Source organism: Cucumis melo, chromosome 7 (genome assembly GCF_025177605.1).
Source record: "Cucumis melo cultivar AY chromosome 7, USDA_Cmelo_AY_1.0, whole genome shotgun sequence".
Lineage (NCBI taxonomy): Eukaryota > Viridiplantae > Streptophyta > Magnoliopsida > Cucurbitales > Cucurbitaceae > Cucumis > Cucumis melo.
In genome coordinates this window covers 28,115,997-28,142,646 of record NC_066863.1, presented here as the reverse complement: position 1 = coordinate 28,142,646, position 26,650 = coordinate 28,115,997, and the positions used below count along the sequence as shown (strand labels likewise).

General features: G+C 32.2%; 4 protein-coding genes across 7 annotated transcripts; 3 read left to right on the top strand and 1 right to left on the bottom strand.

Moving 5' to 3' along the window:
- Positions 1 to 707: 707 nt before the first annotated feature.
- LOC103494641 (EG45-like domain containing protein) lies at positions 708 to 1,814 on the top strand. Its single transcript, XM_008455931.3, has 3 exons — positions 708 to 905; positions 1,023 to 1,302; positions 1,605 to 1,814. Exons 1-3 carry the CDS (start codon positions 797 to 799, stop codon positions 1,609 to 1,611), a joined length of 396 nt encoding a protein of 131 aa, XP_008454153.1. The 5' UTR covers positions 708 to 796; the 3' UTR covers positions 1,612 to 1,814.
- Positions 1,815 to 3,793: 1,979 nt separating this feature from the next.
- On the top strand, positions 3,794 to 13,697 carry LOC103494640 (uncharacterized). Of its 3 annotated transcripts, none has more exons than XM_008455930.3 (5): positions 3,794 to 3,958; positions 8,143 to 8,622; positions 11,521 to 11,637; positions 11,768 to 12,192; positions 13,175 to 13,697. In XM_008455930.3, exons 2-5 carry the CDS (start codon positions 8,149 to 8,151, stop codon positions 13,545 to 13,547), a joined length of 1,389 nt encoding a protein of 462 aa, XP_008454152.2. In that variant the 5' UTR covers positions 3,794 to 3,958; positions 8,143 to 8,148; the 3' UTR covers positions 13,548 to 13,697. The 3 variants fall into 3 exon arrangements, with proteins under 3 accessions (XP_008454152.2, XP_050943345.1, XP_016901558.2); XM_051087388.1 differs by having other exon boundaries at positions 3,815 to 3,958; positions 8,134 to 8,622; XM_017046069.2 differs by lacking the exon at positions 3,794 to 3,958 and adding an exon at positions 7,533 to 7,574.
- Positions 13,698 to 14,415: 718 nt separating this feature from the next.
- LOC103504374 (uncharacterized) lies at positions 14,416 to 18,585 on the top strand. The gene is made up of 3 exons (XM_051087387.1): positions 14,416 to 14,568; positions 15,667 to 17,550; positions 18,152 to 18,585. Exon 2 carries the CDS (start codon positions 15,672 to 15,674, stop codon positions 17,538 to 17,540), a length of 1,869 nt encoding a protein of 622 aa, XP_050943344.1. The 5' UTR covers positions 14,416 to 14,568; positions 15,667 to 15,671; the 3' UTR covers positions 17,541 to 17,550; positions 18,152 to 18,585.
- Positions 18,586 to 20,151: 1,566 nt separating this feature from the next.
- Positions 20,152 to 23,062, bottom strand: LOC103494639 (uncharacterized). Of its 2 annotated transcripts, none has more exons than XM_008455928.3 (6): positions 22,520 to 23,062; positions 21,416 to 21,668; positions 21,268 to 21,304; positions 21,044 to 21,149; positions 20,849 to 20,959; positions 20,152 to 20,578 (listed from the first exon to the last, which is right to left on the bottom strand). In XM_008455928.3, the coding sequence occupies exons 1-6, from the start codon at positions 22,754 to 22,756 to the stop codon at positions 20,462 to 20,464; spliced, it is 861 nt and encodes a 286-aa protein (XP_008454150.2). In that variant the 5' UTR covers positions 22,757 to 23,062; the 3' UTR covers positions 20,152 to 20,461. The 2 variants fall into 2 exon arrangements, with proteins under 2 accessions (XP_008454150.2, XP_050943343.1); XM_051087386.1 differs by having other exon boundaries at positions 20,152 to 20,594; positions 22,520 to 23,035.
- Positions 23,063 to 26,650: the final 3,588 nt, after the last annotated feature.

Here is a 26,650-nt window from a genome sequence, read left to right as displayed (position 1 = left end):
ACTATGAGATTTAGATATGATTGTCACCAAGAGCATAACTTACTTGATACAAATATGTATACCTTTAATCAAGATGTTTGAGACTTGAGTTTTCCCCATCACACACTAGTAAACTAAAAAACACAATTTTGTTTACAATGGGCATATTTTGCTTTCTAAAAACATTTAGTTAAAAAATTAAAATGTTTAAGATGAAAACTATAATTAAGAAAGTGCGACAAAAATACTACAAATCAAATGATGTATTGAAACAAAGCTTTAATCTATAAAATCCAAAGACACATAGTTGAATATGACTAATAATTAAATATTATATCAGTGAATGATACGAAAACACGCAATAGTATAGTACTACAAACTTTTAGAATGAAACCAAAAATAAAATCACGAAATCATTAATCTTATTCTTAAAATAGTCATGCAAAAACATTTTCCAACCTTTTAGTTCAAAATTACAGAGACCTTGACATGAACCAATTTTTAATGTTGAATTTTTCAGCTAATTATTACATTTCTTCTTACTTTTCAACCGTCTCTCATTGCACCAATTACGTGCTAATTTGGAAGACATTAATTATAATTTTAATTAATTTTCTTTTACTAACATAGCGTGTTAGAACTGCTAATAATGCGTTGAAAACTTTGGTCTCATGAACTGATTTTGATTATGATCTCTATAAATTGAAGAACTCATACTGTGTTTAATTAAGGATTCATAGGTAAATTATATTAAAAAGTAAGAGTTAGTTATTAGAGTTTAATTAAAATTACAAGTGATCAAAAAAGAGATATCAAAATGGAAGCATTGATGAAGGTTGTGGTGGTAGTGGTGAGTTTGGCTTTGGCACTTTCCTATGCTCATGCAGAATCAGGCACTGCAACATTTTATACGCCCCCTTATGTTCGTGAGTACACATAAACGATATTATATATTCTCTCTCTTTTCTTCATATATATATATAAAGAAGAGTGTTGGAATAAGAATGAGGAATAATATGGGAAACATTTATATATTTTTGTAGCATCTGCATGTTATGGGTTTGAAGAGCAAGGCACAATGATAGCAGCAGCAGGTGATGGACTATACAACAATGGAGAAGCTTGTGGGAGAATGTATACAGTTACATGCACTGGGCGAACAAACTTGGGAGTTGAACAGCCATGCACAGGCAATTCTGTCACTGTTAAAGTGGTTGATCGTTGCCCTTCTCCTGGTTGCCAAGCCACCATTGATCTCTCTCAAGAAGCTTTCTCCATCATTGCCAACCCTGATGCTGGAAAAGTCATCATTGACTTTACTCAGTAAGCTCCTCCCCATCCATCTTGTCTCTTAACTCCCTAAACATTGACATATATATAACTTAAACGCGTTATGTTTAAGGTAACTTATTTTAGTGGGAGTCACCGAATTGCCAATTCATTCGTGGAAGAATAAAAAGAGAGAAGAAAAATCGATTCGAAACATGTTGAAACTTTGTAAATACAATTTGCTCTTGTGTAGATATATATATATATATATCTTTTTTATAACCATCTCTCCTCTCTAGCCCTAGTAGAGTTTTGTTATATAACTCAGCACCTGTTTTTTCTTGACTATTTTGTAGGGTTTGAAGAATGTCTTCATATGACATATCTATATCTACTAATGAGCAAGGAAGGAAATTATAGAACACATTTGCCTTCAATTTGATATTGTAATTTTACCAATAAATATAAGAAGACTATGTTTCTATGTAGCTTTATAAAAAAAAGGACGAAATAAATGCAAAGACCCTTACAACCGAATATATACTCATTTTAATATTATATATATATATATATATATATATATATATATATATATATTATCACATCGGTTTAGGTATTGTGTTCTCTCTAATCTCTCCTTTCATGCATGATTTATATTTTATATAATGATAATTCACTGTCTAATTTTGGAAATGATTTTGTTTAGAAAAGAATTTCAAAGGCTTAAAGTTGAGACTTCAGACACACGTTAGATAATTATTTGGTTTTTTATTTTTTAAAAATAAAATCAAACAAAAAATTGTATAGTAATTTTCTTTTGGTAAAACTAAAAAAAAAGTGTGTTTATAATTATTATCGACCACGACGGAATATAGACTCGGGGGATTTGAGTCCCTTCAACTTCATTACTGATATAATATTATTATTGTTAGCTAGCTAGCTTAGTGGTAAAATTGTTTTTTTCAACCTCTCTAGACCCAAGTTCAAGTCTCACTCTTTGGTCGTTTATGAGAATCCAAAAATATATTGAAGGTTCAATCATCCTCGTTTTGTAATATTGTTTTTACTAAATTGTAAAGCTCTGTCACATAATTTTTAGATCTACTACTAGTTATAATGGTGTTTTTGTTTTTAAAGAATAAAAAACAATTTTTTATGACTCTTTTAGTTTCAATTAATATTTTTTTCTTTGATTTTCTGATTTGCACATAAAGTAGACATTTCGGTGCCATGGGGCACACGAAAGGGTTATTTTTTGGTCTTCTCATTTTTTATTGATGCATTAAAGTTTTATTTTGATCCGTGTTAGCTCTATATCGTCATTAATGCTCCTTTCTAACTCAGGTGTTAGAAACCTATAAAATAATCAAATAACCCATAAAATACAGGAAAATTATTGAATTAAGCTTGAAATTTTGTAATGAAAATTTTCGTGTAAATTGTAAAATGTCAGACAATGTGTCCTAACAAGAATAGTAATAATAGTAAAAATGACAATGTATGAAACAAAGGGATTAAGTTTACTTATTAACTTTTTTTTTTTCCCTCTAAATAAGTATTAAGTAGATCTATTAACACTATATGTATAGAAATCTCCAATTTTGATTAATAATAATTTTTATTAGACGATTTAATTGACTGATCAAAGACTTAGAATTATCTTTTAAACTTAAAAATTACAACGTTGGAAAACTTCACGCCAAATAACACCTAAAATTTAATTTTTATGATTTTTTTATTTCTCAAACATAAATTTGATGGAAAAATTATAATTTTTCAATCATTGAATTTAAGATTAAATTATTAGTTTATTTCAATTTGAAGTTAGCATATCATGATAAAAAAACTACTACTTTTTTCAAATTAGTTAAAATGACAAAATTCTATGAAATTTTGTTTTAAAACCTAGTAAAATGAAAATATCAAATTATACCGTTATAATTGACAGTATACTAATTTTCATCTCAAACACATACTAAAATAATTATTACCACAAACATAAAGTGTAAATGTCTGTCTATGTTTGGCCCAATGATTTTAGAAGTAGGGGTAGGGAAGTATGATGTTACGAACTCTATTATTTGTTTGGTCTAAGGAGTTAGTGAGTTCCACTACTTTTACGGCATCAAAAGTTCACAACTATCAATGAAACTTTAGAACTCCTTGATCCTCACTATTCTAACTCCTTACCCCAAATACCATCTTAGAGTCTATACTTTAAATACAAATTATAGCAATACACAATTTATTATAGCTCACAAACTATAATAGCCAATCGAACTTTAAATAATTTTGATGTAATTATTGCCCAAACATATAGAGATATTCTTAAAACAACAATTTAGTCTTTAAAATAAGGGATTTTTGCAAAAAAAATATTATGAAAATAGAGGCAATGTAACTAAATTTTCTAAATTACAAAAGTATCAAATTTATAGCCCGTAGCCCTCTAACAGTCATCCGATGAAGAAAATAAAAAAGCTATGAACTGTTTTTTCCTTAATTTTTTTGTTGTCGTTTCGTCTGATTTCCGTTAAAATGAATGAGAATTTTCCATAATTCAGAAAAAAACACAATTTCCCTCAAAATCTGAAGGGCCTTATAAATATATCCTCTTTCCTCCGGTCGACACCGTCGATTCATCTCTTCCCTTCCCGTCTGCCGCAACCCTAATCGTCGCCAGCGGCGTTTTCAGAGGCTACGTTTACGGGTATTTCGAAGCTTTCTTCCATTAGTTTCGTGTTATTTTTCTGTAGTTATATCAATTTTACCATCCGTGTCGTTCTTAGAATCATGGGTAGTTAGTCTCTCTTCTGCTATTTCATTTGAATTTTCTTAATTTTCTCGAGTTTTGATCTTCGATTTTTTCTTTCTTTTGGTTCTTTTTCAAAAGAAAATTTCATTTATTGAATTGTTGTTCTTATTACTGATATGAAATGGCTGTTGGAATCTTTATTATTTGTCTGCTGCAGCGATATGTTGTCGAGGGATGATTTAATGATGTCAAACATATATGTTTTATCTTGATGGCTATCGTGATTTAACTTTTGGTTTTATCACGTTAAAAAGATCTATTCTCACAATGGCTACCCTCTTTCCATCTTCCTTTCATTTTCCTTGAAAGCATTTTATTCCATTTAGCAGCGCTGCATTTGCAATAACTTCATCTGAATCCTACCCTGTACTACATGAATTGGTCCTCTGAAAGTTTCCTGGCCAGTAGTCATCTTTTAAGCGTTCTGTATACATTTATTCATCCTTTTTATTTACTGATGTGATTTCCCTTAAAATCTAGCTTGCTAAAGTAAATGTTCTTGGTGACTGAAGGCGGTTGTGGGGTTATCCTTTTTTTTTTTTATTCATCAAGTTTTGGGGCAGTCACTGCTCAAATATGCGAAAATAGTTACTCCAAGTATGTACTTCCAATGGTGATCTTCAAAGAACTTTTAGGTGATCTTTTTGGGTGTTTACTGTTTAGTATTAAACTATTGAGTCTTTTGACTGTTTAGGTAGAGGACTATATTTATATAAAATTTATGCGCTCTATAGACATATTTTGCATATATCTATCTATTTATTGCGCCTTGCTCTAGTTAGGTGACACATTTTTGTTGCCACCTGCTGAAGACGCACCTCGTGCTTTGAAAACACTACTTTATGATGGTTTCCAGCAAACATCATTTCTAAAATTGTTTATCTTCATCAAGTAGGAAGAGAAGAGGCTGAAAAATAAGAATATTAGTGGCAAGCGAAGAGGAGAAGAATAAAAAGAACAAAAGACAAGAGAGTGAAGGAGAAAAGATGAGAGAAAATGATGGGTAATGGTCTACCCTCACCTAAAAAACAATCGGTAGAAGTAGAAATGAAATATTTGTGTTGTAGATCTTATGATTAATAGGGGTTGTATCACATCATTGCTTTTGTTATTTATTCTAACTTTTTCATGAAAAGGATGTAAGATATGAATGAATGGTGGGCAGGCGTTGTTTGTATTTTAAACTAAGGAGTCTAATTAAAAATCTAAATAAGGTCTACTTGTGAAGAAAAGTTCAAATACTTGGCTCTTTTTATTTGGGTGAAATACACTTTTAGTTCTTTAGTTTGAGGATAAGTTTCTACTAGTGCTTAAGTTTCGAGACGAATTGTTTAGTCCTTAATTCTCTCCTTTTCAAAGGACCAGTGGTTGACTAATCAAAGGAATGATTTGGCAGTTAAGTTGATTTTTTATATATGAAATAGAAAATAGAACACACCAAAAGGAAAGGGAATTAAAGAAAAAGATGGTCCCTAACTCCTTTCATGGTCAAAGGAGGTAAGAATGTTCATTTATCTTCTTCCTCAGATCGGAGTTGGATTTTCTGTTTTTGCAAGGGTATGCATCACCAAATTACATTTTCTACCAATATGCTTGAAGGTGATATCCATGAAATTTGTTGCAAGCCTTGACTCACACCTATTGCTCAAACAAATGGATTTCTTTGAAGTCTCCATCTCTCCATTAACGTCGCACCAATGAAGACTATCGACTCGACCCAAATGGGTTGGTTAATAACATCATTGTTGGTAAAACTTTCAAGCCTTCAATAACAACTTTAATTTCCAAAAGCTCATTAACTTTCCATTAATATTCATTCATTAATCTCCCCTTTGTTCAACTTGGGAGCTTTTACAAAGTACTCCACTTTCTATCCAATGTGCGTTTCAAATCATTAAGTAGTTCAATTTAGTTATGAGCTTCTATTAGAAAGTGATAATTGCTGTCATTAGTAGATAACCAAATTTCTTCATCACTAGATAAAAGCATAAATGTGAATTTACTACGTAAATCGTGAATGTAGAGAATAAATTATTTCTACTCAATCTATTTTGGTTTCCTTCACGAGTTCAAGAATATCAATCTATTGTGAATTTGTACATGTTACAAGATCTGGGTTTCCAAGTCTTGAAACAAAATGTTTCAATTCAACATTCAAACAAGGAAAAAACCAAATGAATTAGGTCATAGAAATTGAGTACTTGATGGATTAACGAAAGGTGATATTCAAAAGTACAAGAAATTTGAGCTATGCGAGACACGCCTAAATGTCAAGTACTTAAAGAAAATAATTGGAAGGATTGACTAACCAATGGAACGAGAGGAGAGTGAAAAGTACCTTGAGGTGCAAGGAGAAGGAGGCAACAGAGATGTCATGGCTCGTTTTGGAGGTGGTGGCGGCTTCAATGTTAAGTGTTCAACCCAACATTGATGCCCTCTAATGGCATAATCATTTCCACGGAAAAAGAAAGGGAAAAGCAAGGTAGTCTACACATAACATAGAATAAGATCTGATTAGCGCAAGTTGATTGCCAGCTCATGGGACCTTTCAGAACCATATTGCAGTGGTTAGGGAGTAAGTTGTCAAATTTTGGAAGTTGGGGACTACATAGATATCTATCTTGAGGGACTAATAGAAACTTATCCTCAAACTTACAAGACAAAAAATGTATTTTACTTATTATCTTAGGATCTAACATTGGTTTAGCTTCACGTTTTGACTATAAGACTTCTGTAATATAGCTTAGAGTAATGTGATCCATGTTTAGAGATTAATCATGTGTCAATGTTCCCCTCGATTGAATATCTTGTTGCATGATGGAGGGGCTAAAACAATGCATGATGTCCTTTTTGGCATTGTTTTGGTGTGACATGAGGTGTTTGAAATATCTATTCTAGGGTAGAGAACATATCAAGCTTGATGTGTTTCGCTCCTGGCGATCTTTTGGTGTGAATTGGCGATGCTTAATATATATCTAAGATAATTTAGATCTTTTAAATACTTAGAGGTTTCACACCATGGTCTTCAAAATGCTTTGGAGTTGCTTTTGCCATTAGCTTTCCGTTTGCTAAGTTGAAAAAAAGATGATGCAACCTTTTTTAAAATTGATTTTATACTACTTCAAAGTTCGATTGCCAAGGCCCAAAAGCTTAATGTTACTTTTTAAGGTGGAGCAAAGCTAATTAAAAATAACATGTGTACACTCTCCCCTTTCTTTTTTGCTCTCTCCTACTTCCATGCCTAGCTGCTCTACCTCATCCCTTTTCTTACCTAGTTGACCTTCCCTTTTCTTGCTTCTTCTAAACTTGAAACGACTGAGCACAGGAAGTTGTTATCTAGCATTTGCTCGTCGTACTGGTTTGAGGTTGTTGCTTGGTCTTTGCTTCTAATTTGGTTCATCACTCTTCTAATTGTCTCGTTTTTGGCTACTGGATTTAGTTTTTCATGCTTGAGCGGTGATAGAATGTGGAGACATAGAACAATATGGGAGGAAGGGAAGATATGAACAAGGTGGCTACTAAAAAGCTCTTAGTGTTGCTATTTGTCATTGTTCGTGCTCTAGCTTTTCTAAGTTGCTATTCAATCTTGCTTTTGCTTGATTGTTTGCTAAATGCTCATTCGTTGCTCATGTTGCTTGTTGTTCTCCAATATTTCTTCAATATGTTTGAAAAGGGGATGAGAGGTCTAGTTTGTTGTCCTTTAGAGGTAGGAAGAGTAGAGAATGATTAGTAAGCCGAAGGGATGAGGAGCGACGAGGAAGGTTATCCAATGGAAATCTAACAATAATTATCTTTAGCACATAAATTTTATTGTGATCTACAATCGTCTTAAAATGCCTTGTCACCTTTTCGTTAAATTAGCTAGCACAAAAAAGTTATCATCACATTAATTTGAAGCATTTTAGAAATCTCACGGGTTTTGCTATAATTTTTGAAGATCTAGAACAAGTTCATCATAAATAAATTTGAATCAAGTTCATTTGTGAAACCTCATGGGTTAATAATGTATCCCCAAGCTCTTTTTCTAAAGATATTTTCTTGTAAATATGCAACCGTTTTGATTGTTTAAGCTATGGCAGTCATCAATGACGAAGAGGAGAGGGAAAGCGTTGAAGGGTAAAGAACGCTTGAATCATTCAAAAAAAGGTGCTAATAAACTTATTAATAAGAAGAAGGCAAGGAAGATGAGCAGAGCTTCCACTCTAAAAGTTGCCCATACTGCTTCAAGAGAAGATCTTGTTAATGGTCCAACTTGTGCTTCAGTTTCAACTTCAATCCCTCCTGTTGATGATCGGGAGAAGCACGAGAAAGTAGAGGGGAACGAAGGCACCTCTGGATTCATTTTTATGTGCAATGGAAAAACGAAGCCGGAATGTTATCAATATCGTGTTTTTGGCTTACCAAAAGGGAAAATTGAAGTTGTAGAGAATATTAATCCTGACACGAAGCTATTTTTGTTTGACACTGACTTAAAGCTTCTTTATGGAATCTACCAAGCTACCAGCAATGGTGCATTGGATTTGGAACCAACGGCTTTCAATGGGCAATTTCAAGCGCAGGTAAGAAAGACTACCCTTATTTAGATTTAAAATAAGATGGGTAGTTTTTTATAAAACTGAGATTTATGCAACCATTCATGCTTCTTTTCTTTATTGAATATCGAAAAACTTGAGTGTATAACTCGATGTGTGCAAAATATGCTAACTTTTGTCTTCAGCAAGGATGGGGAGGTTTGAAAACTCAAGTTTACAACTTGATATGTTATCTTATGGTGGAAACCCTCGTTGTTTAGTGGCAAGGGTTCCTTGACTAGTTCAAACATCTCACTTGAGAGTTTTGAACCAAGCATATCATTGGAACTATTTAGTTATCATGTTAGGCAATACTTTTTTGCCTTATGAATTAAGCATGTAGTGTCTGTTTTGCAAACATTTGTGTTTCATTATGCATTGGAGACACATCAATTGGTTGGGAGCTCTCCTAGATCTACAACCTTGATCAAAATATCCCATAGGGTTTTTTCTCATGTTATCTTGGGCTTCCTTTAGGAGGTCATCTAAGGGCTATGACGTTTTGGGACGTTGTTTATGAGAAAATCCGTAGGTGGCTTGCTACGTGGAAGAAAAGCTTTTTCTTTAAAGCAGAAGGTTGACTCTGATCAGATTCTCGTGTTAAACGACATTCATGTGTACTACTTTTTTCTTTTTTGGGATTCCTAGCTTGGTTTATAAGAGTTCAGAAAAACGTATGAGGAACTTCCTCTGGGAGGGTATTAACGGAGGGAAGGGGTCTTACTTGGTTTACGAGGTGGCGGTGGGAAGGCTTGTGCGTCAGGGTAACAGAGCATTGTTGGCTAATTGGTCGTGGTGCTTTACCCTTGAGCTTGAGGCTTTGTGGTGTAAGATCATTGTGAACAAGCATGGTAACCTTCCTTTTGAATGAGTAGAGAAAGGGGTTAAAGACATACATCGAATTATGTGGAAAGATATTTTGTTGGAGTGTCCTACTTGTTCTCGTTATGGGAGATGGTAAGGACAATTTTGTTGGAAGGATCATTGGGTGGGGGATAGAGCTCTTTCTTTTGTCTTTCCTCATTTGTACTACTTATTTTCCTTGAAAAACCGCATGATCTCTGATTTTCGGGGTTTTGAGAATTTTGTGTCTATCTCCTTTGGGTTCTGTCGTCATCTTTCCAGTAGGGAAACGACGGAGGTTGCCTCTCTTCTTCCTTTATTAGATTATTAGATGCGTGCACTTTTAGGGCGGGGTGGAGGGATGCTCATATTTGGGAGTTTGAATCCTAGCGAAGAGTTTTCTTGTAAATCCTTCTTCAGGTTGTTGGATCCCTTTCTTATAGGGGAATCTGTATTTGATGTGATATGGAGGATCAAGATACCTAGGAAAGTTATATTTTTTATTTGGCAAGTCTTGCTTGGTCGTGTGAATACTTTTGATCGGCTTGTTAGGAGAACTTCAATTGTGGGGCCTTTCTTCTGTATTCTCTGTCGGAAGGCTGAGGAAGACCGAATCATCTTCTCTAGGATTGCCAATATTCAAAGACTTTATGGAGCTTCCTCTTGCATGAGTTCGATGTTAGATTTGTTGGGAAGAGAGATGTTTGTGTGACGATTGAGGAGTTCCTCCTCCATTTGCCTTTCGGAGAGAAAGGCCACTTTCTTCGGTGGGTTGAGGTGTGTGCGATTGGTAGGGATATTTTGGGGGAGGATTGATAAGAGTTTTAGAGGTAGGGGCAAGGATTCTGGTGATGTTTAATTTTTTGTGAGATTTCATGTGTCCCTTTAAGCTTTTGTTTTGAAGCTTTTTTTATAACTATTTTCTAGGAAGCATATTACTTAGTTGGCTCCCTTCCTTTAGTTGGGGTATTTTGTTGGGTTTGCTTTTTGTATGTCCTTGTATTTTTTTTTTCTTTTTTTCCTTACTTATTTTGTTCCTATAAAAAAAGAATGATTTCTAAAATCAATATACTATAAAATTAAACAAGGCCAAACATGCTTTTTATGAATTAAAAATAGAGATTGAATACACTAGTGTAGGTGACAGGCAAGTGGGGGTTTTATATGAGTTTGCATAAGACCAGATCATGAAATAGTAATCACTAGATATAACTCTGTTGACTAGTTAAGTTTCTATTTCATTACACACACAGTTAAGAAAAAAAAGGTGTGCGATGTGTCCATTTCTTACATTTTCTGAAATAACTGTCTCATGTTTTGTTGTGTCATGCGTGTCCATGTCCATACAGCATGTCCGCGAAGTGTGTTTCTTACATTTCTAGAAATTACCATGTCATGTCGTGTTCGTGCTTCCTAGATGAAAGTTATGATGGGGGAAGGTAACCCTATCCAAAGGAAATTACAAAATATTTTCAATGGCCCATAGGAGAAAATAGGCTGTAGTTGTAAAATAAAGGTGACGATTTGCATGAAATTTTTGTGATAGATTCAAAAGGTAGTCTGGAGCATGAATGGATATGTTTTGAGGCATTAATAATGAAAATGAGTGAAAGACAATTCTATCTGGTACTTTCGAAATAATTCCAACTTTATTAACTGGAAACTTGGTGTTTGGATATCCTTTATCTCATACACCTTATTTCTTATTGATGGAGGATTGAGTAGGCTAATTTAGCCTGTCTAGGCCAGAAGGTCTATGACTTTCTTCCTTCACTAGGGTGCAAAAAATTGAAGTGTGTCTGACTATTGATCCGGGTGGATGTGATTTCCATTGTTTTGTTTGTTGCTATTGGTGGGCAGTGCCTTGAAGAATTGTTAATTTAGTGCTTCAAGTCTTATTCTGGGTTTGTATCACGTGGCTGTTTATGTTCCTTTTGACTTTTAATGGATGGGACGTATGCATCAAAATATCAAATTGATTATCTATCGTCTTGATGTTCTCATTGACTTGTTTTTTTTATTCCTTTGGTTTTTCTTATGTAGGTGAAGTTTAAGATATTCAAGGATTGCTTGCCTCTTCACGAGAGTGCTTTCAAACATGCTATTAAAGACAATTATGAGGGTCATCGAAAATTTAAACAGGAGCTCAATAGTACACAGGTTATGTTATCCAAAAACTCTATGTTTTATTGCTTTCGGATCTAGGATTCATATAAATGTCAAGCAAATGTTTATTTTTATGAAGGAGAATGCTTATTATAATTTGCTGAGGCTTTTTCTTATAATGAAGGTGAAAAGCCTAATTTCCTTGTTCCGCCCAATCCCCAAGAAATCGTTTGCTAAGAGATCATATATTCGTCCAAATGTGGGGATCCAGTCATCATTTAAGTCTGCACGATCCAAAGAAGTGGCTAAATCATATCCTCTTGAGAAACCACCGTTTGGAGTGCATTACCTGCCGATCCTTGAGACAGGACCTCAACATGATGTCCGTGGGCATGACGTCCATCTGGGGAAGTACAATCCATTTGAACCAGGATTGCATGTCTCTCAGTCTCATTCACAACTGCAGCCTAGACTTCTAAGAACAGAAGCCCCTACCCGTCATGTAGAACCGTATCATCCCCGTTCAATTGAACCTTATCATCCTGAGCAGGCACATGAAGCATATTTTCCTGAAGGATCTTTTAGACACCCTCCAGAATCGTATGCAAGGTAATCATTTTTTATTGTCTCAAATATTTTCTTTGCTTTGCTTTGCTCTGGGTCACTCTGCGCATTTCTTGCTGCAAGTTGTCCAATTGATTCAGAATTCCTGCAGATGACAATAATTAGTGTGTGTATGAAGGTGCGAGACTGAGGGGCAATGATACTATTTCGAGTTTCTCGTCCACTTAATTGTTATCAACCTAAAACCTTGAGTGTTTCAAGTCGTATCATTTACATGCTGTCTGATGGTGTAGTATTTTTGGTTTTGTTAGATAATGTTTTGGTTTCTAATTTCGTTGGGGTACTAAATGTTTAGCAAGTTTAATGATGGTTTTTATTATATTATTTTTTTAAAAATATATTTGTAACTTCAGCAAAATATCAATAAATAAACCAAATGAATCAAAATATTTATAAAATCTCTCAAAATTTGAGATTCTATCAATGATGGACATCGTTTATAAGTGACATTGTTATATACCAATGGAAGTTTATCATTGATAGAATCTGAAATTGTGTTATATATTGAATATTTTCTAACAGTTTTGTCATTTACCATAATTTTCTGCAGATTATATAGAAATCGTTTTCTCATAAAATCAGAAAAACATACCAAATGGGTCTTTAAGATGTTTGATTTGGTGGGGGTAATATTGAATTCTTTTCTTTTTTATTTAGAACACTTTTTAGTGGAGTTTCTTGAGGCGGTCTAGATTTTTATTTAAGTAATTATTGTGCACAATGATTATTTATTATTTATGTCGTTGATTGCTTTGATCGTGAAACTCCTGTTACTGAATGCTGAATCATGTGGGGTTTGGGAAGACACTTTGCATCTTGTATATGAAAGATGGAATTTGAGATAACTTTGAGCAAGGTGTTTGTGGTTATGCTGCTATATGCAAGTGGGCAACTTTTTTAGCATTTTCTTCCTACCTTAGTTACCATCTATATAAATTGATATGTTTTTCTTTTTTAACTTCAACAGTATTCGCAATACAATTGAGACAAATAATGCAGACCATCCATTTGTGTATGGCCACCAGTATCATATATCACAGTTCATGTTGGATCGAGATGCTGCTCGCACAGATTACATTCCTGGTTACTATAGCCAAAGGCCGTCTTCTACAACTTTGCATACTGCTCCATTGTCACAATCACAGAGCGATGCACCATCTCCATATCGTCTACAGGACAGGTTGACATCTCCACATCTTTCTTACTATCCGACGGTGAGAGGCGGCTTGTTATATGCTAGTGTGCCACAAACGACAGCTTATAGTGATCTTAGATATGGTGAATCAAATTTGCCATCTTATTATTACTCTTCAGCTGCTACGAGGCTAAGCTATAGATGAGTAAGCCAGCCAATGTCAGAGCCTAAATTTAGTTGAAACCAAAAATACGTATGTTCATATTAATTCCATGTAATGAGAAGACTTGTTAAGTATACTCGATATTTTAACATACGTATTTGTGATAATGTGATTGGTTGTCAATTCTGTGTAGCGATTTGTTTTTTTTCTTTTCTTTATCTCTTTTTTTATAGAAAACTTTTGGTTGTGAATGATTTGAAATTTGTCATATTGCTAACATAGAGATACTTGAATCCTCATATTCTGTTTTTATCAATTTGTAGTTATTATCATTCTTTAAAAAAATAGCATCATATTTTTTCTTAGTTCGACAGTCGTCAAACCGAAGTTGTCACTTTTGCAACAGCTATCTATTGGTTGTGTATGAATAGTTTCTACTCAATTTAACTACCTGTATTGAGGCAGTTTGTGCATTTGTGGTATGTATTAAATTGAAATTAAATTTTAAAAAGTGAGATTGTATCTTAATAGTTTCATTATTTTGCTATTTTTCAAAGAAAACGGAAATCAAATCTTATCTTTTGTACTTCACAATAAAAGAAAGAAAAATAAAATATAGTAATTGGGCAGAAGTAAAAAATTATAATAAATGTATCAATTGGTTAATTATGAAAATTAGGTACCATTTGTGGAATTATGCCATAATCTTCTGAATTTCTTTCTTTAAGAAAATCTATGCCATTGACGTCCAGTGCATGAACGGAATTTTGAGTCAACTAATTTCCATATTAGATAAAAGGCTCAAACTTTCTTGTAGGGGTGCAAAAAACCCGACCGGGCCAACTCGGTCGGTTTGGGTTGAATTGGTTTACAACAATAATGGTACCGAACCGGTTCGGTCTGTTGGCGGTTTACCCTATTAGGTTAAAATTAAAGCAACCGGTTCTACCATCGTTCATTATGTTGGAAGCCGTCGTTCGTTCTCCTTCGTTTATTCTCCTTCGTCTGTCCGGCGTGGGTTTCGTTTTTACGGTAGACTCCGGCGTCGGTTGAAGATTTTGAGGTATTTTCTTTATTGTTGACGCGATTTAGTTTAATATATTATACTGTATTTCGCGATTCAGTATAATATGAAGCAATGTCACATTCTTTATTAGCTCAAACTAAAACAACTGAAGTAGGGTCTTTGTGTGAGTGATCTAATCGAAGTGGGGAATGAAATTTTAAGAGAAAGCCAATAAGCAGTAGTGAGGCGTGGAGTTATAGATACTCTTCATCAAGTTTTCTTTCAGATGAAATTTCAGTTGATGCTTCTCCTCCTCTGACTTCATCAAGTTTTCTTTTTGTCAGCGTTTGATTTAAATATGCTAGGTTTTTTACTTTTAAATAGTATGGTGAATGGGCTGCTTTCCTGTTTGGTATGAATTCCAAAGAATGATTAATAGGTATGGTTATTGAGTTCTTAGATACTTGGTTCTAGGAAAAATGACTTGAGGGTTGTATCATCAAGAATAGTGGAATATAAATTTTCGAAGCATCTAACAAATGCATTTGTATACAGAGGGTTTAGAAACCATTGAAATAAAGAACTTCATGAAATTAATTGTTGAAATCGTGTTATATAGAAATTGTTGAAATACCATTGTAATTGTAGAAAATCTTATGTAGAGAGAGTATAACTATTTAAATCTTTTTATGATCACCTTTATTTTAGTCACCAGCGGTAGGAGATGACCTGTGTATTTCTTAGTTAAAAAGATCCCAAATTGATAGATTTGGAAATGGTTGCTCGGATTAAGTTTGACTGTTGTGTATTATGTTCATCTATTCTCGTAGTCTACATTCTCTCCCCCTTACAATTTCTGTGAAAGCTATCGTCTTGGCTTGTAGTTCCTTTTCCATTTACTCTATAAGGGGTCATGTTTGGCTTGTTACGTCTAGTTTTTATTTGTAATTTTAATAATTGGGCTGATTAGGTTAAGTATCTTATAAACTTTAGAATACAATTTTGTTGCTTCTTATGGACAAACTTTGCACCACATTGAAAGATTGAGGGTCTTACCAATTTAAAGTCTGCATCTTTTTTGGCATTATACATGTAGTGCTCAATATGTATGGTACTCATGAAAAATCCTAATTTGAAGTATTTTTCTTGTTGCAGAGACAATGGGTCTACGATTATTTGATGGAAGTGATTCTGACAATGACAACTCAAAGATAGAAATTAATCAGGATTATGCTAAAAGGTTTGAGTATAACAAGAAGCGAGAGGATATTCAGCGTTTAGAGGAGCTTAAGAAGAAGGGTCTAATTGAAGACTCTGAATCAGAAAGCTCGGACTCTGAATCATCTTCTTCACAGGAAGAAGATGGCCAAAATTTTAGGAAGGACTTGAAGTTCTTCGATGCATTAATCAAGGTAAAGAAGAAGGATCCAACACTCAAACAAAAAGAAGCCAAGCTTTTTGATTCTGATGATGACAGCCATGGCAAGGAAAGTGATGACGTCAAAGGTAGTTTAACAGAAAAGAAGAAAAGCGGTATGTATTTGAAAGATGTGGTAGCGAAGCATTTGATTGAAGAGGGTCCTGAATTCAATGATGAGAATACTAAAAATGTGAAGGTTTATGATAAGGAGCAAGAAGAAATACGCAAGGCATTCTTGGAGGCAGCCGAACAAAATGAAAATGATGAGGAGGAATTGTTAAAAGTGAAGGAGAGAGGTGCAGTGGAAGAGGAAAAAAATGAAGAATTTGAGAGGAAGTTGGATGAGTATTTTGGAGATGGGGATGACCAGTTGGATGAAAATTCAAAGTTCTTGAAACAATATTTTAAGAATAAACTGTGGATTGGTGAAGATGCAAAGGTTGAGGAAGAGGAGTTGAACATGCTATCAGAGGATGAGGAAGAGATTGAGAAACAAGAGGAATATGAATACCGGTTCCAAGAAAATGCAGATGATACCATTTGGGGGCATAGTAGGACCATTGAGGGGTCAGTTAGGAAAAAGAAGAATTCAAGGAAGGAGCAGAGAAAGAATAAGGAAGAGAGGATGGAGATTGCAAGATTAGAGAGAGAGGAGGAGTTGAAGCATTTAAAAAATTTGAAGAAGGAGGAGGTAAAGCAGAAGCTTAGGAAGATTAGAGAGACGGCAGGACTTGGGGAGGACGAGAATTGCTTATTAGATATTAAAGATTTAGATGATGATTTTGATCCTGAAGAGTATGACAGAATGATGAAAGTGGCTTTTAGTGAAGAATATTATGAGAAAGAAGACATTGATCCTGGTTTTGGAAGTGATATGGATGACGAAGGCAATGGTCAGCATGAGAAGCCTGATTTTGACAAAGAGGATGAATTGCTTGGATTGCCAAAAGGGTGGACTTCCTCTGAGTCAGGTGATGGCTTCTTTGCAGCTAGGCAAAGGAGTTTAAGCCATAAAGTTGATAATGATATGAGCAATGAAGATAATGAAGAAGATGAAGAACGAGGCAATGAGGATGAAAAAGGCACAAGAAAGAGGAAGCGTAAATTATCACTGTACCAAAAAGCTAAGGAAGCCATGATGGAGGAGTATTATAAATTAGATTACGAGGATACAGTCGGAGACTTGAAGACGAGGTTTAAGTACGCCAAAATACAACCTAATCGTTATGGATTGAGTACTGCTGAAATCCTGGCAATGGATGACAAGGAGTTGAATCAGTTTGTTTCTATGAAAAAGTTGGCCCCTTATAAGGAAGAATGGAAGATGCCAAATAGTACTAGACAGCGCCTGAAAATGCGGTCTAGGGAGCTTCTTAGAGGCAAACAATCTGGTGAACAGAAAGATATTGGGAAGAGAAAGGCGAAAAATTGCTCCAACAAGAACATTTTGGAAGACAATGAGAATGACAAAGTAAATAATGTTGACAAGGACAATTTATCTCGAAAAGCCAGGAGAAAACAACGCCAAGCGGAGCTTAAATTGTCTCACTTTAGGAATCTGGCATATGGCAAGACAACCTTGAACGCGAAGAAGAAATCAAAACACTGATCATCGCCAGGTAATTCTTGTCAATCATTGATGAACTAACTTCTGTGCCCGTCGGAGCAAAGACGGTTTATGTAAATATTTAAATGCAGATTCATTTTATTACCATTTCTGAACATTAATTTGATGTTAATAACAATTTTGATGCAAAATTTGTTCATTTCGAACATATTAGGGTTTCGCACATTTAGAACTCACTTGTTTTTAATTAAGAACATGTTGACTGATTCTTAGTTTGGACTTTCTGATGTTGATCCTCAGAAAATCTATTGGTAGAGGTAGAGGCTCAAATTTTCCAAGAGCCTGGCAATGACTAATGAGCTTGTATCGAAACATATTAAGAAGTTTAGTTGCCTCCCTTTGATCTTTTTGCGTATGCAGGATCAAGAATCAAGTTCTTGTTTTTAATTTAATTTTTAATCAAGAATCACACTTTTAACTTATAATTCTACTAGGGGAAAGCATCACACCTCAATAGGATAAGTGAAATTATCTGACAATGTGCTGTAATAGTTCTTGCTAAATGCTCATCTTCTTTTTTTTTTTTTTTTTTTTTTTTTTTTTTTTTTTTTTTGCTTTGGTATTTTCATAATGATTACCGATGTTGACTGCAGGGGTCTATACTTTACTTCAGAGATTGATGGTACCATTCAAATGAAGGAATATCTAACGTGTAACCCAGAAATTCGCCTTGCACTTAATGAGGACTTGAGCATCGGAAGAGGGGAAGGTCAATCTATGGTAACATTCTGTATTCTGTTAGGTCATTGATGTATATCCAAGAAGTGATTTAAGGCTCATGAAAATGAAAACTTACGTAGAAAAAAAGAAAAATGAAAACCAATTACAAAAGGTCTTTTGAATTTCTTCTTTCTGACTGCTAGATTTTTTTGAGATAGAGCAAAAATGAAGCATATTCACTTTCTTTAATGATGAGATTTATGTTATTTCTTTTGATCCTAAATGTACTCTGTTTACTATCCATAGAAATTATGACTAATGCATTGCAGCTACAAATTAGTTTTTCATGTCCGTAGGATTTTAAAAATTGGATTTCTTTTACAACATATTTAGACACATCTCTCTATTCACTCTCACTTCGTACATCTTTGAATAAGATCATCCTTACAACTTGGAAGATTGTAGATAGCATGAGAATCCTTTATCGGAGGCACCGGCGGAATTAGCATAGGACCGGGGCTTGAATTTTATTGTCTTTATATAATATAGACAAAGAAAACTACTTAATTTTTATTATTTATAGTTAGTTTAGTTGTTACTCTCACTGTTAGCCTCTCTTCCAACCCAAGTTCAAATCTTACCTATATAGTTTTTCTATATTTTTCTTTTAGCCTTCTGTCAATATATTTTCTAGATCCGTCACTATTCGGAGGTGCTGTTTAGCATTTGTCTCAAGGTGGATATGTATATGCCGGAGTTTTGGCTTGTAAATATGTTAAAAAATCAATAAATTTGATTTGTACCCTAAAAAAAAATAAAGGAATTGGGCACGAAATACAAAAATAAACAATTATAATAAATGTATCAATTGGTTTAATTATGAAAATTACATACCATTTGTGGAAATATGCCATAATCTACTGAATTTTTTTCTTTAAGAGAATATATACCATCAACGAGTATAACGTGAACGTAATTTTGAGTCTAGTGAATTGCATTTTTTTGATATAAAAATTTAAAGGTTATTTTTAAATATAACAAAATAAACTATAAAATATTTATAAGATATCAGATCATATAGTCGATCTATATAAATTGCAATAGATCCGAATATATATTATGTTATTGTTTGTGTCTATCTTTTAAACACAGTAAATCTATCTGATTATAATATTTTGTTGTATTTATAAATATGTTTAGTATTTGATTGTAATATTTTGTTGTATATATAAATATAGAAGTGTTATTTAAAATAATTTTTTTAAAAAAATTTAAATGTCATATAAAATAGTTTCCTAAAATTTGGAGGTTTGAACATGTGAAATTATATATATTGTATGTATGTATGTAATTTGACCATTTCTAAGTTTTTGAAGCGAGTTAATCATGTTAAATGGTAAGAAAGTAAACAAATTAACCCATAAAATTTAAAATCAAAATTCTGCCTGGTCTTTGGTCTTTGAAAAATGAATTACTTATTCCATCTCTAAATTTCATTCTCTGTTGTCTATTTCTTACTTATATTTTCAAATAGATACAAATCAGAGTAACATAAGTCTATTCCTCTTCATTTCCTTCTCTAGTTTACATATATCTTGAATTCTTAACAAATTCGAAAAATAAAAAATAACTAATTAAAAGTTATTTTTTTAATTTTCAAATTTTGACTTCGTTTTCTAAAACATTGGCCAAAAGTAGATAAAAATAAATAAACTTAAAAGTGGAAACACGTAAGCTTAATTTTTTTATAAAAGAAAATGAAACAAAAAATTAAATGATTATCAAACGAAATCTAAATAAACCGCCCTAAATGAACTCTTACAACAGAAGTAAGGGGTAATCTCAACAAGATCTCAACAACAATGATTGGATTAAAACTTATTAGTCTAATATATTAAAACTTCAAGAACCCTAATCGAAAACGAAAGAAGACTTTAGGAACCAAACTATAGTATGACCATTATTCATAAAATTGGGAATAATAAGAATAACTCATCTTTGAGTTCAGTAGTAACATAGATAGGAGTATGATTTCTACAATAGAACTTCTGTAGTAGAGTTATTTCAAAGCTTATACATACTATTTTAATTAAACCTTAGAAGCATAACTAGAAAACAAGTAAAAGAAAGGTAGAGAGAGAAAAAGAGAAGGGTAATGAGTATTGACCTTAAAAGATTTTTGATAGAGAGAGATTGGATTGCATCAGTTACGTTGCAACTGTATTTGTTTGATGGTCATTTATTTAGCAGTCTTGGATTGGAACTAGTGAAAGTTTGCCTCCATATGCATCAGGGAGTTGGCTCTCATCGATGTCATTAAGTAGTGTGGATCTCAGCTTTTTGTCCTCCACAAAGCATATCTAAAAATGCATAGTTCTTAAGTAAATCGGTTAAAAGTACTTTTCACAAAACTCAAATTTTTAAATTCTATGGGAAAGAGGAGAATAATAAGAAGTGGAAAGCGAGAGGCAAATTTGCATGTATGTATGAGGTTTCGTTTTGATGATCTCATAAAACGCGAATATGAAACCTCAATTTTGAAAAATACGGCATGTTTCATTTTCAATCAAATTTTTGGTCATCCACAAGAGAATGTCCCCATCCATCATAATGTGTGATAGAAATTTTACCTTCTTCTTGGTTTTCTTGTCAATAAATGGGTAAACCATCTTCCATGCTGTCATGAATATGTAAGGAACATGTACAATATACAACTTGCCCAGCCTCTCAGGGTAGCAATCCTGTGATCAAAACAATCAAACAACTGTTTAAACACTGTTTGGTATGCAATTTTATAATCTTTCTTGAATGTTCAAATGTCAAACCTGCAAGATTTGTAGAGATGCTCGATATCCACGAATATCACTGTTAGAGTATCCCCATCCTTGAAGGTCACCAATACACACAAACTTTTCCTGCCCACTTGGCATCCTGAAAAGCATAGAAGAGGTTTGAACTTTTTCAAGATTTCCCCTAAGAAAGAGGTACTATTCTCCATTGGAACCAACTAAAATGCAGGGAAGTGAAATACTTGAGGAGCAGAAATTACCTGGAACTTATTTTCTCTAGAATAAAGATTACATAACCTGCAAAAGATTAAAAGATAAACTGATCAGAACCTTCATCTGTGATTTTTAAGTGAAATAACTAACATCAAATTTGGATTCAAATCACATGAGCTCAAAGTCATAACATACGAATAAACTCGTCTAGATTTCCCTGTTTATGCCTGTTACCATAGCCAACTACAATTGGACGTCCCTTCTTATCAACACCTTGCATAAACAACTTGTTGTGAGAAAGATTGGTTGATATCTCAGACGGTGATATAAATCCGTTAGGAATAGCAGATCTTCTCCAGCTCAAATACTTTAGAAACATGGCAGAAGCCTTCTCTATATCTAAATCACGAGCTCGTAAAAACCTTCGGATCATGAAATCATCTACATCCTGCCAATATGCAGAAAATGTTCAAGATCTTTACAAAAACAAAGTCATCAAGAGGTGTTTGCATGCACATAATTAATGTTCTTAAGCCATAGGAAATAGTAAAAAGTTCTAAGAATTCTATGGAAAAAAAGTTAATCGCACAATCGCAATTCATCCGAATATCCTAACAAGTTCTTCAATGCAAGAGACAAATGGCTTGTTAATCTAAGTGGTATGCGTTTAGTAAAATTTACCCTCTCGATTCTCCTTACAAATATCCCTACAACAACAAATGAATTAGTCGACATAGATTTTGTTTCACAGGATTTTCTTACATACGCTAATTGCTCTTGAAGGTTTGGATATTTTAAAAAGATATGGAAAGTCCGCAAAATATGCAACTCTACCAAAATATTTCGAAAATGGTTCTAAAGAATCCTATGGTTCAATTTCTGTGGGCCAATTGAAGTAAAAGCAACGGAGAATTCAACATCAGGATTTAAAAATGACTTCTAACAACACAATAACACGAATTACAGATTTGGACAAATCCAAAGAGCGTAAAATTCATATTAACCTCCGAAATAAGTTAAAAGGAGGAAAAATATCGATCCAACAGAAAGATTGGACAAGAACTGATCAACAAATTGAATTCAGAACCACAGGAAAACAGAACAGATCGAAATGGAGCAATGAATACAAGACATAGTAAAATGTATCACGAGAAAAACAATCCTCGAGATCTCTCCAGTAAGAACAACCAAAAAATTCAAAAGAAACACGAGAGCACAAATTTAAACATTAAAACGGAACAAACACGCAATCAAAACAGCCGAATCACAAGAAATCGAAGAGAAGTAAGTATAAGTAACCTTAGCAGAGGAGTCTTCCTTTTCAACAAAAGCTCTCATGATCGCAACCTTCTGTTTCTCAACCTCATTCCAATCCAAGTTATCATTGATCACAGGCGTTAAAGAACCATTCGATTCTTCAACACACTCCTTGAAGTCATCTTCTACATCTTCGTCTTCCTCCTCCTCCTCCGTCCACTCTGAGTTTTCCATTGACTTTCCGTTAAGCTCTAGAGGAGTCGAATGGTGAGTCGCCATGAATATGAAAGAGAGTGTGATTTGAGACAGAGAGAGAGAGAGAGAGGAAGTTGTAATAGTACTAGATCGTCTCCATTTTTACAGAGTTGAAGAAGAAGAAGAAGACGAAGACGAAGAAGAAGAAGACGAAGAAGAAGAAGAAGAAGAAGACGAGTTAATTAAATGCGTGTTGTTATATGCGCCGTCTCCAGCGATTAAACCGGATTTCTCCCTCGGGGAATCGTCATGAAGCTTCCGTTTTTTTCTTATTTTCTTTTTCTTTGCAATTTTAGTTCTCTTAAGGTTTCAATAAAATCAATAAATTTTGTAATAACATACCACTTTTAGTTTTTCTACTTTTAAATTTTAGAATAGATTCTTTTTTTCAAAATATAACCAGAGAGCTGATTAATTGGTCTCACGGATGCATCGTCTAGACGATCATGTACTAAACAAATGATCTAAGATCGTTTAGCATAATTCTTTTTAACAATGAGAAAAATATTTCAATTTTAATTCTTTTTAAACGATAAAAAAAGTCTTTAAATTTAAACGATTTTGTTGATCGTGATAAACGTCAATGTCAAAAAGATATTTAAACGATTTTGATATTCTCGAATATGCCGAAGATGAAATAGCTTCAAAAAAAACTTTGTCGAAAATGGGTGAAAGAAATTTAAAAAATTTAGATCATTTAAGAATAGAAAAAAAAATCTAAAATAAGAGAGAGAAAAAAAGAGAAAATAGGGAAGAAAGAAAGAAGAAGAAAGAGAAATGACGCAAAAGAGCTTTTAGAATTTTAATTTATATAAAAAAAATTATAAAAAAGAAATATACTAAATTTTTGTGTATACTATATTTGAAAATGATGGCACATTTTATTAAAAAATAAAGAAAAAAAAAATCCGACTAATCCAATAGAATTAGATTTAAGAATCCAAAATGGTATGTGACTAAGACTAATGATGTAATATAATTTACATAAAATGGTCTAACATTGAAAGCCCATTTTTCTGCTTATTAAATTAAAAAGCAATAAATTTTGGTAATCACAATGAATAAATTACAATTTAATTTATTAAAAATGGATTAGGTTAAACTAATTAAATGATTCCCCTATTACAACAACCTTCACTTAAATTAAAATTTGACTTTTTGTATTGAAGTCCACCAAATTCAAAATCTGTATTATTGTGAGTGTAATTAAAAAAAAAAAAAAAAACACTATTCATTTTATTTATTTTTTTAATGAGATCGAAGGTCATATCAATTACTACTAAATTATGTTTGATGTTAGCTAATTATCATTTTTTAATATAAATAATAAAATAAATGTTATGTATTTTTCCCTTTATAACATTTTCTTTTCTTAGTTTAAATTCTCTATTTATAAGTTTGTGTCACATACATATACATATAGAAAGAGCACTAAAATGCTATATATATATATATATCTTGATGTATTATTATTAGATTAAAGAATGTTGGTTGACTTGGCCACGTTGTAAAAAGATTGTTAAGATCTTTTTATTTAGAATGTGTCTTTGTTTTTATTTTTTAAACTAAATTAATAATAAATATGAAACTATACATGGTTGGATGAACGTGTGAATCTAAGTTACGATTTGTTTGGAATGATTTTCAATAAGAAAGAAATAAAATGTTTTTAAGTCTTGAAATGTATCTCTTTTGTCTTTCTGAAATTATTGTGTGAAGGAAGATCGAAGATTTGAACTATAGAATGAAATTAAGATCATGATAACTATCATTAAGCTAAAACTTATTTTGGTTTTGAGTGACTAATTGATCTTTATTTTGGATTTGGTGGTTTTAAAACTTGTTTTGGTTTTGAAATATATCTCTCTGGTTATAAGTCCTTTGTTTGACTAAATTTTATTTGACACTTTTGAGAGTTTTTGAGAAGGTTATAAATACTACAATTTTTTTTTAGTTGTTTATTTTGTTTTAAAAAACCAATTCAAGTTTTGAAAAAAAAATCGTTTTTTAAATAATATTTTTAAATTGGTTAAATACAATTCAAAGTAATTATTAGAAAAGTGAAAACCATGTGGTTAAAAAAGATGGAAAAAATCAAACATAATTTTTAAAAATAAAAAATCAAATGGTCATCGATCCATAAAATTTTTTTCTTCGAAAATTAAGTTAATAAACATTATTTCATTTATAAGTTTGGTAAATTACTACAAATCATATATTCAAAATAATTAAAATTACTTGGATAAGGTTAAAAATCCCTCCAAAATATGTTTGCCTCCTATTTAGTCTTTTTATATATACATACACTAAGAAAGTTTTAAAAAAATAATAAAATATTAAAATTATTTACAATATATATTAAAATTCATTAAATTTTCTATAGTCTATTTAAAAATTTTGTTATATTGTGAGAATAAATTTATTTTTTAATGCTATTTGTAATAATCTTCTATATAATTATTTAACTAAGGCTAGAGAAATAGTTAGGTGCAGGCAGATACTCAATTTTCTATCACATTTAATATCATTAAATTTTTTAGAAGTATTTAATAGGAAGGATGCAAGTTGAAGCTTTTAAAGCAACTTATAACTTTAGAATTAAAAAATATATATATATATCTAAAAATATAATAGTGAAAAAAACTTGTACAAATTTAAAGTATATGGAAACAAAATATATAAATTTGTGAAATTAATTATCTCAAGTTGAAATTAATTACAGCCCATAGTTTTTTTTTTTTTTTTTTCTTTTGTTTTTAGGAAAGAATGGATTGTTTTCTTCGTTCAGAAGAAATTGATTTTCTTGGTCATAATAATCAATGAAGGTTGAATTAGAAGTACAATATTTAATAGTAATGTAAATATTTTTCCAACGCTATGAAGACAATAATTTGCTGCTCTTCAATCATGCAAATGGTTTAATTGAATGGAGCATTTTCGGTTCGATTTCTAATATAAAATTCATTTTGTCGAAATATTTTTTAATCGAGTCATTGTTCTCACTGTTTTGATGTTTTATGAGATTTTGTTTTCGTTTCGTCTTCGATTGTTTACACTTTATAACACTTATCTGATTCTTAGTAATTCTTGTTAAATTCTAGCTAGATCTTCAAATAATCCTAAATATATATTTTTTATTTTGTGATTGTAAAATGGTAGGTGAATGAGAAATAAATGTTGTGCATTTGAATTCAAGTATTTGCTTTATTAAAGTAATTGTTTGAATATTTAAAGACTCTTTCGAATTTATTTTAACCTGAAAAACTTGATAGACACTATTTTTATGGTTTAATCTTTAGAAAATTGTCAAAAATAGCAAGAAAAATCAGGTGTAATGAATTTTTGTCTCTATTTTTTATACAAAGCGTAGATAGTTTTTTTAAAAAGAAAAAAGAAAAGAAAACCCTTTTGAATCTTTTCTATTAATCACAAATTTATTTTTTTATTTTATTTATTTTTGCCTCTATTCTCTTATGAAATTTTTATTTATTCAATTTCTTTTCATAATAATTACTGTTATTAAACTTTTATCAAATAATTTAGATTAGTTTTCCCAGCTTAAAATTGAAATTTGCCAAATATTATTTTTACTCGATTGATTATTAATGTAAAGTATAGTTGCAAAATGTTATTTTAATATTGAAATGAAATTAAAAGAAAGATAGTGATAGTTTGGTCGATGAGAATTGAAATATCGACAATGAGAACTTAGCTCTCAATTTTTTGTATTCGTATCCACTTACGTTTTAGAAGAACAAAGTTGAGCATAATTACTCAAACTAACATACAAATAAGTGGTTTGTACTTCAAATCTCTCCATCCATATTGTACTCTTTAAGTTTTTAAAAACGCTACCTATATGTTTCGAATTTTTAATATCCTCTTTAGAAAGTTTATAATCTTAATGTTTTAAAAACT